General features: G+C 47.0%; 1 protein-coding gene across 1 annotated transcript in view; it reads right to left on the reverse strand.

Moving 5' to 3' along the window:
- The window catches only part of LOC127566648 (uncharacterized), a 105267-nt gene that overhangs the window by 38862 nt on the left and 53679 nt on the right, over positions 1-12726 (reverse strand). The window contains exons 19-21 of the mRNA XM_052009164.1: positions 11398-11564; positions 5896-6067; positions 714-929 (exon numbers count right to left, since the gene is read on the reverse strand). Of these exons, the coding sequence (XP_051865124.1) occupies positions 714-929; positions 5896-6067; positions 11398-11564 (555 nt within the window). The remainder of the gene's footprint in view (positions 1-713; positions 930-5895; positions 6068-11397; positions 11565-12726) is intronic.

The raw sequence follows: 12726 nt of genomic DNA on the forward strand, positions 1-12726 counted from the left end.
TGTGAAGAAGGGGCCCAGTGCCAGACCCAGGATCCAGCAGTAGGAGGGGTTGTAGCTCATGGTGTACAGGATCTCGTTCTCTTCCACGTATTTGAAAACAGCTGCTGCCACCGTCTGATCTTCAAAAAACCTGTGGAAATATTCCTTCCGTTCCTCACCAACGAATCCCAGGATTTCAGCCCAGACACTGATCTCCGCCTTTTCCAATAAATGTAAGGCAGTGGGACGGGTGGTCACCAGCACTGAACACCCTGGGAGCAGCTTGTGCTGGATTAAACTGTACACAATGTCAGAAACTTCACAACGCCATTCGGGATCTGGGCACATGTGCTGAGGTTCTGTGTCTCTCTGACTGTCAGCAAAATCGATTCTGTGCTTAAATTCATCCAAACCATCGAATATAAACAGCAATCCCTCTGGGTTCTTCCAGACCTCTCTCAGAATATTCCCAAAATAAGGATACTGATCCAGAACCAGTTCCCTCAGGTTTGTTTTATATTTAATGGAGTTTAAATCCCGGAATTTGAAGCTGAAGACAAACTGGAAGTGTGGGTATATTTTCCCCGTGGCCCAGTCATAAACAATCTTTTGCACCATGGTTGTTTTGCCGATCCCCGGGACTCCGGCCACTGCTGCCGAACTCCCAGATTTGGATTTACTCCGGGAAAAGCTGCTCTGCAACAACTGATCAGTCCGGATTTTTTCCAGCTCACCCCGGAGATGTTTCCCTCTCCACTCCTCATGGTCCCGGCCCCTTGCCAGCAGTTCATGTTCCACAAGTGTCCGATCTCGAACAGTGGAAATGACCGTGAGCTCAGCGTATCGATCCACCAGCTGGAAAACCTTCACCTTCTCCCTCATCAGGATCGTCTCCACTCTCAGTGTTTCTGTGTGTGTCCGCAGAGTCTCCTTGTGTTTCTCCTGAACATCTTCCATGGAAAGAGAGAGGAAATGGTTACAAAGTTAGATGTCTCAATTGAGAAAAGAACTTGATACTTCCAACTCAATATTCCGTGTTTAATTCATGGAATCTTGATTCAATACTTCCATGGACATTGGTACAGAAGGTATAGCTCGATTCGGAGACCTGACTGACAGAGATGAATGCCAGAACTTATCCGATCTTCATATCCTGATACTAACTGAGCTTTGAAGGTGAAAATTCCCCTGATACCCCATTGCAATCCTGTCTCCACTTTCGTGGACACCTTCTGTTACAGCTACATTTAAGTATTGTTTTTTTGTCTTGTGGACCTATGTTTGAGAAGCCCTGCGTTGATCTGCTCTGCAAAGATGGGGAACAGGGCATTGTGTCTAATTAAGAGCAGACTATGTGTGAAATGATCAGCAGGTCAGGCAGCATCTGCGGAGAGAATAAAGATAACGTTTCAGATTGATGACCTATCAGAGTTAGAAGTTGTAATATCAGAATGTTTTCAGCTGAAGAGGAGGAGCTGGGATGGAGAGAGGGAAAGGAACTTCCGTGTCATGGGGAGACCACGCAAGTCTCAATGATGTGCATCGTGCTGGTGTACAACGGGAGAGGGTGGTGAAGTCTCGGCAATTCCAACTGATCGGTCTGGTGGCAGGGGCATTGTATTATACACAACGATAAATTGGTAAATTAAATTGGCAAATTGATTTACTACTGTCACACGTACCAAGGTGTTGTGAAAAAATGTTTGCACACCATCCACAGAGATCATTTGTCCTCATCAGTGCATTGAGGTAGTACAAGTAGAAACAACAGAACGCATAATAAAGTGTTACAGCTACAGAGAAAGTGCGGTGCACGCAGACAATAAGGTGCAAGGTCATAACTAGGCAGATTGTGAGGTCAAGATTTCATCTCATCTTTCTAGTGGGCCGTACAGTAGTCCTATAACAGTGGGATAGAAGCTGTCCTTGAGCCTTGTGATACGTGCTCTCAGGCTTCTGTATCTTCTGCTCAATGGGTGGGGAGAGAAGAGAGGATGACCAGTGTGGGTGGGGTCTTTGGTTGTGTTGGCTGCTTTGCAAAGGCAGTGGGAATTGCAGACCGACTTCATGGAGAGGAACAACAAACAATCTGTTGGAAGAACTCAGGCGGTCGAGCAGCATCTCTGGGAGGATGGGAATTGTCAGCGTTTCTAGTCGAACGCCTGGATCATCAGGATTTATCAGGATTGCCTGTTGCTTCAGATTCCAGCATCTGCAGTGTCTTGTGTCTCCCTGGAGGGGAGGCTGGTTTTCGCGATGTGCTGGGCTGTGTCTACAACCCCCTGAAGTTCCTTGCAGTCACGGGCCGCAGTGATACATCCGGACAGGATGCTTTCTGTGGTGCATTTCTAAAAATTGGTGAGGGTCAATGTGGACATGTAAAATTTCCTCAGTCTCAATGTTTGCTGATGTAAAAAAAAGCCAACAAATCAGGCAGCATCTGTGGAGAGGGAAATATAACTGAGCTGACATTGCAGGTTGACGACCCAGCATCAGACACACACTGACACGCCTGGTTATCTGGAGGTATTGCATTCAACATTGAACTCAGAGGTCTGTCACAACCCTTGCTGGAAAACGATGTGCTGCTCCTTGAGCTTTGTGGAAGGGGGGGGGGGGGGTGGGTGGGGTGGGGTGGGGGTTGGGGGTAGTGTGTATTTGGGTTGTGGTTGAAGGTAAACACAGAGAGGGAAAAATTAAACTGAGGCAACTGGAAGCTCAAAGTCATTCTTGACAGCTGGATTGCGGTGGAGAGAGGGAGTCGTATTGCTGGTCACTGCTCTGTGTTTGTTTTTCCCAGTTTACAGGTGGCCACATCTTGAACATCTAATGCAATGCATCGAACTGGAAGTGGTGAATCACTACTTCACCAGGAAGGTGCATTGATGATGGGAAGGGAAGAGGTGAGGAACAGAGGAGGGTCCACAATAAAGTGAGATGGTGTTGAAGGAGATTGGAGAGAGAATCAGGGAATTAGAGGGCGTTATCCCTGTGTAATGGTGGAAGGAGAAGGGAGGGGAAATGTGTCTGGTGCTGGAATAAGGCGTCTGGTGGTGACTGTTGCTTCAGCCTTTGGGCAGATTATCTGGGCGCTCGGCATTGAGGGAGGGGCAGTCTGTGAATGGACACGGTTTCCACTGGATCTGCAATCAGTGTGTGGTTCTTTACACGGGTGTTCAGTGCACAGGGAGGGGTAAAGACAATTAATGGATCGTTTCCACTGGATGTTCCACGCGAGACTGAGCCGAGGTTCTGCTATTGTATCCACGCCATCATGAGATCCGTCCACCTCCTCCGCTGTGCTCTTGTTTCTCTCGTCTGTCTTATCCCTCCACCTTAAACTGCCCACTGCTTTCCTTCCTTCCTGACGGACTTCTCTGGCCTTCTGGTCGATCCTTGTCTCCTGAACCTTCCACAGCTTGAGCTTATCGGAAGCTGATGCCCGTCCCCTAACTCTCAGCAAGCACCGTTCACCCAACAATCCCACGCTCATCTCTCTGCACAGGGACTGTTCCAGCTAAATCCTGAATTAACAGTTCTAATTCCTGTTCATAAATCACCACGTCCTCACCTCCTACGTCTCTGCAGCCTGCTCCAGCCGACACACCTCATCTCCCCTGTGCCCTTCAATCCTGCCATTCTGTTCCTCCCAAATTTCCAGACCTCCACTGGCATTTGTGCCTTTCAGCTTCTGAGGATCGAAACTCAAACATTCCCTTCCTAAACCTCCCCGCCTCCGATTCCATATTATTGCTGTGTGTGGAACATGGCCTGGTTATCTGTGATACTGCACGTACGGAACACAAAAAGCCACCACTTAATTTCCTCAATCAATACAGATAATCGGTGGGCATTATTGAATGCAACTCTGCAGTCGCTGGATCACAGGCGATGTTTCTGCCAAACTGAAGCTGCAAAGGGAGATGAGAAAAGATTTGTGAAGGTTCAGGTTTTAATATATTTTATTTGTCCAAAATGTTGGCAACCCATTGTGATGTACTGGAACGTTAAAAATTGAATTCCCATTTTAGGAAATGAAGCAAGCTCAGAATCTTGAATCCCAGAAGCACTTTAATCCCAGAAGCATTATTTTCTTCAAAAAATAATTTCTTTCTTCGCCGTCAGTTAGTTGAACAAGGATTCATCATAAGGTGTGTATGTTAAATGGATCAATGGGAAAGTGAACGTGTCTCCACGGACACAGGGAGAGCTCGGTGGAGTCGGGTGTCGGGTGGCCTAACTTCCAGCATAGTCCTTTCCAGATCCCCATACATGCCCCAGCTATATTCTGTTACTGAATCTGCAAACGCTACTTTATCAGCTTTATGCATTGAAACATTCTCAGTCCTGACATTCTTTTCCTGTTTCAATGAGAAATAAAATCCCTGCACAGCAGTGAAATTGTTCTATTTTGTGTTATTTCGTTTCTGAGATGACTCTTGAGTGAAAATATTATTGATCGAAGAGAACACAGCTCTGTCTACATACTAGAAGACACCATAAAGACATCACCAGATTGAACTACCCGCTCAACCACCCAACCTCTGATTAAAGCATTGCCATAAAAATACCTCTATTACCTTCGCCGATCCGATCTCAATTCTACAAATTGAAACATACCAGATGTCTCACATTGAACTACCTCCTTCTCTGCATTTTCTGATGAAAACCAGTTCAGATTGTGCTATAAACCACAACGACTGGAGCACTGCGGCACCAGACTGTCAGAACAATGAGCAGGAAGATTGTAATGAGATTCACTGCCTCGCTTGCTACTCGAAAAATACAAAGTAACAGGATGGCACTTACATGACTGCTTACCAAGAAACACGAAATGCTGGACTTCACAGTGACACAGAAATGAACTTAACAATTTCAAAACCATGCCAGAAGTCAATGGGGATTCATAGTGTTTCAGGAACCTGCCAGGAGCGTGTTGGGATCCACAGTGGGTCAGGGCCCTGCCAGGGGTGTGTGGGGTTTTACAGTATGTCTGGGCCCTGCTAATAGTGTGTGGGGTTCCACAGTGGGTCAGGGCCCTGCTAAGAGTGTGTGGGGTTCAACAGTGGGTCAGGGCCCTGCTGGGGGTGTGTGGGGTGTCACTGCCAGAGGTGTGTGGGGTTTCACTGTGTGTTAGCACCCTGCCAGGAGTGTCTGGAGATTCAGTGTGTCAGGGGCTCTGCCAGGGGTGTGTTGGGTTTCACAGATTGTCAGAGCCCGACCAGGGGTGTGTGGGGTTTCATAGTGTGTCAGGATCCTGCCAGGGATTTGTGGGGTTTCAAAGTGTGCCAGGGCCCTGCCAGGAGTGTGTGGGATTTCACAGTGTGTCAGAACACTGTTGGGAGAGTCTGGCGATTCACAGTGTGTCAGGACCTTACTGGGAATGAGTGAAGATTCACAGTGTGTCAGAGCCCGTCCAGGAGTGTGTAGTGTGTCAGAATGTGTCAGGACAATGGCAATGTGAAGGCCTCAGATAAATTAAATGCTGGGTTTGTTGAAATGTTGCATTGTAGTGAGTGATGTGTTTGTCAGAAATTGTAAAGTGACAAAGATTCTGAGGTGTCAGGGAAATCAAAGTGTTGGTGATCGGAAACCTACGTTGAATCTATGGGTTGGTTTGATTTCCAAGGCCAGTCCATCTCATTAACCACCCATGTGACTTCCAGATTCTGCCAACCTCTGAACAAGCAGCTGGAGTCAAACTTGGTCTTTGACAAGTAATTAGCTTGAAATATGCATTTCATCGCTTACCTTTCAGTTGAGCCGGTAATTCACATAAACCTCGGGCAATGTTTATGTTTTCATGTGCATCAGGACCTGTTGAAATCAATGAACTTTCATGAAACCGGACTTGACTAATACTGCTGAATCTTGCATGAAATGTGACTTTGTGTTCAGTGTTTTTGTTTACCGTACCGCGCTCCTGGATTTCTTTCAGGATTTTGTCCAACTTTGGTAACTGATTCCGCATTTTCACGAAGGATTCCCACATCACCCTCCGGGCCCGGGATCCTTTCCCCGACACCAAACTGAAGAAGAGCGTTGAACTCTCTGCCCGGTTTCCCCTCTCGGCGAGCTCAATGACTCTCTATAAATGACAATTTCATCATGAGCTTCAGAACTCCAGCTGAAGAAAATTACTCAGAGCATTGCTATACCAGACGAGACACCATAGTTCCCCCTACCCCGTGTTACAACATGCTATTGCTTGAACGCATGGCGCACCCATACAATAGGAAAACTATTCAGAGGACGGAAATGCAATATAAAAGTACAAAATGCTGGAGATACTCAGGTCAGGCATCGTCTGCTGTGGACAGTGGAACAAGGTTTACATTTCTGGCCTTTCACTGGAACAGTTTCCAACCTTTGCAAAGTCTGGAACATGACATCCATGTTTCTCACACTTCATCCTTCATGATTCGGCTAAAAACAAACCAGCACCAACTGCAGATCCATTGGCAAAAAGGAACAATGTTTTACCGAAAGAAACAGCCATAAAATAGAAATAACCAACTACCGATCACATTTCCTCTGCTGATTTGGTCAGAGACACCAGCAGGGAGGAAATCCTCACCAATTGTTGTGGCAGGGCTTACACAGCATAATCGTCTCCACAACGAAGTTGGGCAGAATTGCCGACAACAGCCCACCCACTCCGACAACCTTCAATGCACCTGAATTCAAAGTCACTGTTGCAGCTATGAGATCAGTCTTCCGGAAAGTGAACCTGCAGAAAGCATCTGGCCCAAATGGTGTCCATGACCGTGTCCTTAGATCCTGCGCAGACCAGCTACAGGGGTATCTGCAGACATTTTTAATCTCTCCGTGCTTCAGTCTGAGGTTCCCACCTGCTTTAAGACTACCATCATCCCAGTGCCGTGGAAGGTAACGTGTCTTAATGACGACCGCCCGGTGACTCTGACATCCACCATCATGAAGTGTCCGAGAGGCTGGTTCATGGCACACATTAACTCCAGCCTCCATGAAAACCTCAACCCACTGCAATTCACCTACTGCTGAAACAGGTCTGCGGCGGATGCCATCTTCCAGGCCCTACACTCATCTCTGGAGCATTTGAACAGTAAAGTCGCCTACGTTAGACTATTGTCTATTGACTACAGCTCTGCCTTCAATACTATAATCCCAAGCAAAGTGATCACCAAACTCCTGAACCTGGGATTCAACACCTCCCTTTGCAACTGGATCCTGAATTTCCTGACCAACAGACTGCAAAAAGGATAGGCAGCAACACCTCCGCCACGGTTATCCTCAACACTGGGACCCCACAAAGCAGCGGCCTCAACTCTCTCCAATGCACTCACAACTGTGTGGCCAGATTCCGTTCTAATTTCATCTAGAAGTTTGCAGATGATACCACTGTAGTTTGCTGAATGTGAAGAAACATTGAATTGAAGAAGAGAACGGAGATATAGAGCCTAGTGACATGGTGTCAAGACAACAACCTTTCTCTCAATGTCAGAAAAACAACAGAGCTGGTCATTGACTTAAGTAAGATGGGCGGTCCACACGCTCCTGGTTCCATCAACGGTGATGAGGTAGAGAAGGTTGAGAGCTTCAAGTTCCTAGGAGTGTACATCACCAATAGACTGTCCTGGTCCAACCACGGAGACGCCAAGTCCAAGAAAGCTCACCAGCATCTCTTCTTCCTCAGGAGGCTCAAGAAATTTGGCATGACCCCGTCGACCCTCATCAATCTTTATGGATGCGCCAGAGAAAACATCCTACCCGAATGCATCACGGCTTGGTACAGCAACTGCTCCTCCCGTGACCGGAATAAGTTGCAGAGTGTTGTGTACACAGCTCAGCACATCAGGGAACCCAGCCATGGACTCTACACTTCGCTGCCTCGGGAAAACTGTCAACATAATCAAATACCCCACCCACCCCACTATTATCTCTTCTCCCCCCTTCCATCAGGCAGAATATACAAAAGCCTGAAAGTGCATCACAAGACTCAAGGACAGCATCTGTACCGCTGTTTTAAGACTATTAAACAGTCTCCTAGAATGCTAAGGTGGACTCTTGACCTCACAATCTGCCTTGAACTTTATTGTCCACCTGCATTGCACTTTCTGTAACTGTAACGCTTTATTCTGCACTGATATTGTTTTACCTTGCACTACCTCATTGCACTGTTGTAATGAAATGTCTGTATGGACAGTATGCAAGACAAGTTTTTCACTGTACCTCAGCACATGTGACATAATAAACCAATTTACCAGTTCTACACAATCGAGTAATTTCTGAGACCACGAGCTGTCAATGGTGGGATCAGAAAGGTTGGGGTTGACATGTAGACAAGACCTAGTGTGTTTCGTAAGTTTTCCGTGCCCCATTGACAATAATGAACCCGATGGGTTTGGATGATCTCCGTGACACCACCTGTGCCCTGCACCACTTTGACTGTTTCCAATTCCCTTGACTCAAAGCTCATTCTATTTAGCATTGACAGAATGACTTTACACCTCCATCCCACATCAGGATGGTCTGAGGGCCCTCCACACCTTCCTTGAACAGACGGTTCCCCTCCACCAACATAGTCATTGATCAGGCTGAACTTGCATTCCCGTTGAACAACTGCTTCAAACCACTCACTTTCTCAAGACAGAGGTGTAGCCTTGGACACGTACACGGGCCCAAGCTGTGCCTGTCCTTTCGTGGGATATGTGATAGGGTATTTATTTCAGTGGCACCCAGGCCTAGCCCCTCAGCTCTTTGTTAGATACATCGATGACTGCATTGGTGCTGCTTCCTGTACACACGCATAACTCAGGATTACATTTGCTGCCAAATTACACCCTGCCCTCATCTTCACACAGTCAACCCCTGACTCTCCCCTTTCATTCCTGCATCTCTCTCAATCTGAGGACACAGGCTCCCTATTAACATCCATTACAAGCCCACCGACACCAATGGATCCCTCCACTACTCCTCGCCCACCCTGCCTTCTGAAAAGACTCTCTTCCATTCTCGAAGTTCCTCCATTTGCAAATGATGACACTTACGTAAATGTGCTTCCAAAATGTCATCATTTTTCCCAAACCAGATCTTTCCCTCTGCCACCATGAACAAAGTACTTGACCGCCTCTCACCCATTTCCACGATTTTGCTTTCACCACGTCTCCTCTGGGGGAAAAAACAAACAGTCCCCTGGTTCTCGTCTTCCATCCCACCAGCCTCCTCCTTCAACAGATCATGTTCCGCCATTTCTGCCAGCTTTAAAGCGACTTCACCACCAGTCACATCTTCCCCTCGTCTCCCTTTGAGCATTTAGCGGGGACAGTTCCATTCCTGACTCCCTGGTCCACTATTCCATTCCAGTCAGAGATACACAGCAGGAAAAGGCAGGCCCTTCTACCCAACCCATCCATGCCGACCATGAAGTCTGTAGAAACTCGACCCATTTGCCTGCGTTTGGCCCATAACCATGAACCACCACCTGCGCACAGCACACAGCCCTTTCAACCGCAAATGATGCAACATATCCTTTCACCTCTCCACTTTCCACTGACCAGGAGCCAAACGGTTTTTACAGGTGAAGCCGTGATTCATTTGCTCTTCTTCCAATCTGGGGTGCTGCATTCCGTGGTCACAATGTAGTGTCCTCTGCACTGGCAAAATCAAATGCTGATTGGATGACTGCTTGGCGGAACTCTGTGCTCAGTCTGCAAAGACGACACTGAGATTCCCATTCCCTGCCACTTTAATTCTCCATCCGTCCCCGATCTGATCTATCGGTCTTTGGCCGCTTTTACCGTTACAATGATTCCCAAAGCAAGCTTAAGAAATAGCACCTCATCTTCAGTCTGGGGACGTTGCAGCCCATTGAATTCTAGACCTTCGGGTAATGATTTCCCTGTCTGTATCAGTCATCCATCTGTGATATTGGCTCAGCTCCTTGGCGTTTCCCCCATCTTTCTGTTTTAATTTGTCTGGAAGTAGAGGAAATTCTCGGCCAGCTGTGTGCGTCTTCCCGCTCTGTATTTTGCAGCTCATTTTATCTGTTTTCTCTGTTTCTATTTATTCCCATTCACTTCTTGACCAGAGAACCTTGTTTATGGCTCATCTGCATGATTCCCACAGTTTTGCCCCATCAGATACTCACCACCACCCTCTCCGCAGCTTTACTAGTTTTTCTCTCTCAGAGAATGTGTTCAGTTATAAACTCAACACGCTAAAGACTGTGAAAAATCTAAAGAACGGATATGTTTGTTAACTGAACAAGTGAGAGAACAAGAGGAGACATGTGACAGAGTCAAAGTGAAGTGTTCGAAACTGAGAGACAACCTGAGAGTGTGGAGAAGCACCGCGAGGGGCCGTCTTGTCTCTGCCCCACCCTCCCTTGGGATACACCCCTTACATCAGACAATAACCCAAAGCAGCTCCTCTATCTGAAATTAGAGGGATTGCAGAATCGACCTGGCACGGATGCTGCAGTGACCTCCAGTGATTCAGCTGATGATGCCAATGGTGAGAAAATAGGACTGGCAGCCTTACCTCGACCTGCTCCGACAAAGACCAAACAAGTGAAGCTGCGCAGGAATAACGACGGATCCTATGAGAGAAGACACTCGTTTTCTCACAAATCTGCTGAATCTGAGAAGATTGATAGGTGGTCCAAAGACGTCCCAGATCCGAAAAGGAGGTTCAAATCCATGGACTGACTTCTATGTATTAGCAATATATACTAACTGCACCCATATGATGCAGACAAATTCTGGTCACTATGTCATCTCATCGTCGAGTTGACGTAAATTGGTTCTGACATAGGAGAGGATAAGCAAAATCTACAAGGCTGTTGGTATGCCATTAAGATGTGGTTGTATATAAAAAAAACAACAGCAACTTACTGGGGAAAGGTAGTCAGATGCAAGGAGAAGAACACTGAGGTCGTCCCTGAATATGAGGAACGCTTCAGAACAACGTGGCTAAACCACTCCGTGGCGCCAACGGTAAATGAAGACAAGATAGAGGAATCTGGATGTGGTCCAGATATATCTAATAAAGCGGCTGTAACCATAAGATTTGCTCATTCTTGCCTTCCGAAGAATCTTTTAGTCAACACCATCTTGATTAATGATATTGATGGCTTGAATTATATTGTCAGTTCTGACACTGGTTACCAGTTCACTGCTCCCATATCATTGTGCTAAGCACGGCGTGTTTGATTGCAACAGGTGACAAAATTTACAAGCGTTAGTTCTCCCCACCTCATGGGTTTTAGATCGCATGGCAGATCTGTGGAAGACAAACTGATCAGAGATCAGTGTCCTCATTGTAGCGGTCAGTCTCCGGGATGTGAGATTCTGAGAGAGACTTAACTTGGTCTCTCGTTCCTCTGATGCCGTCCGTTTTGTGGAAATGAACTGAACTCCCAGTGTTCCTCTCACTCACCTCATGATCTTGTCCACTAAAATGGTCCTCCTGTCTCAACATCCAGCTGAGTCCTTCAACCCTTTCTTCAATCGCTTGTTTCAGTCTCTGCCGGTAGATCTTTGTCAGCTGGAACAGTTGCTCATCGTCCCACTGTGTCAGCAGCTCAGAGACTGCAGAATTCGGTTCTGGTAATAGAAAGAAATATCCGTAACACTTGCCCAAACATAAAGCCCTGCTCCGGCACACCAAAAACCCTTGCCCTGACCGTTTCGCCCTTCCCCACAAAACACACCGCCCGGAGTCCGACCCTCCCCAGTCCAAGCCCTGACACTCGTTCCTGCCGTACCCTGTCCAAGCCCTTTCACCTCCTCTCAAGTCCATAAGCTCTCCCACGTAGGCCAAGAGCAATAGGTGCATGGGGAAAGTCGCAGCATCTGCAGGTCACAGTGACATCCTGAAGTACATCACCATTGTCTGGAATAAAGCCCGTCCCTGGGTCATCTGCTGCGTCACTCATTCCAACTGGAAGCACCCAATTCAGCGCACTTTCTACAGCGGACGGGCACTCAAAGTGATTGATTACACAGTTGCCTCTACAACGGCTGCTGTGAATTTAAATTCAGGTATGACATCAAATAATCATATAAATCTGAAATAATAGAATCCAGGTTGGAATGATGCCAAACACCTTTGGAAATCTACTGCCCCCTTCTCCGAGACACACCTAATCCTGTAAACAAACGGGAGATCTCCCCAATTTTAACAGAAGTCTTTTTCTGCCTTGAGTTCCATTGTGCTACCATGTGGATTTGTAAAACGTACTGTGATCACTTTCTTCCTGTTTAAACGGCCAGCGCGCATTATTGGTGGGACAAAGACCTGTTGCCCTCACCTATACATCGTATTGTAAAATCCTCTCCATGACCACGGGCACACACTCTCCTTTCACTTGCCACCACGCTCACTTCAACCATCTTGAAATTCAACAAGATGCCATGCACTACCACACTGCCCCTCTTCTCCACTGAGTCAATGTTCCAAGGAGCACTGTGGTCCTCTCACTCCTTCGCCCAAGTTAGGAACACATGGATCCTGGCTTAATATACATCAACAGAGGCAAAAGCAGTCATTTAGTTCAGAGGGAGGGATCTCTGCTCTTGATGGCAGGGGATCCCTGCTCTTGTTGAGAATTGGCCTCAGTGGCGACGGTGGACACACACAGGCCGGAAGGATGAGACCGGATTTTTATTCCAAAATGTGATGGGGGTACTCTGATAATTTCATTGCAGCTATTACTGACATGAGCCTTTCACAATGAATGAAAAATTATTTTAATTACTTGACGAA

This window comes from Pristis pectinata, chromosome 44, assembly GCF_009764475.1.
Source record: "Pristis pectinata isolate sPriPec2 chromosome 44, sPriPec2.1.pri, whole genome shotgun sequence".
Lineage (NCBI taxonomy): Eukaryota > Metazoa > Chordata > Chondrichthyes > Rhinopristiformes > Pristidae > Pristis > Pristis pectinata.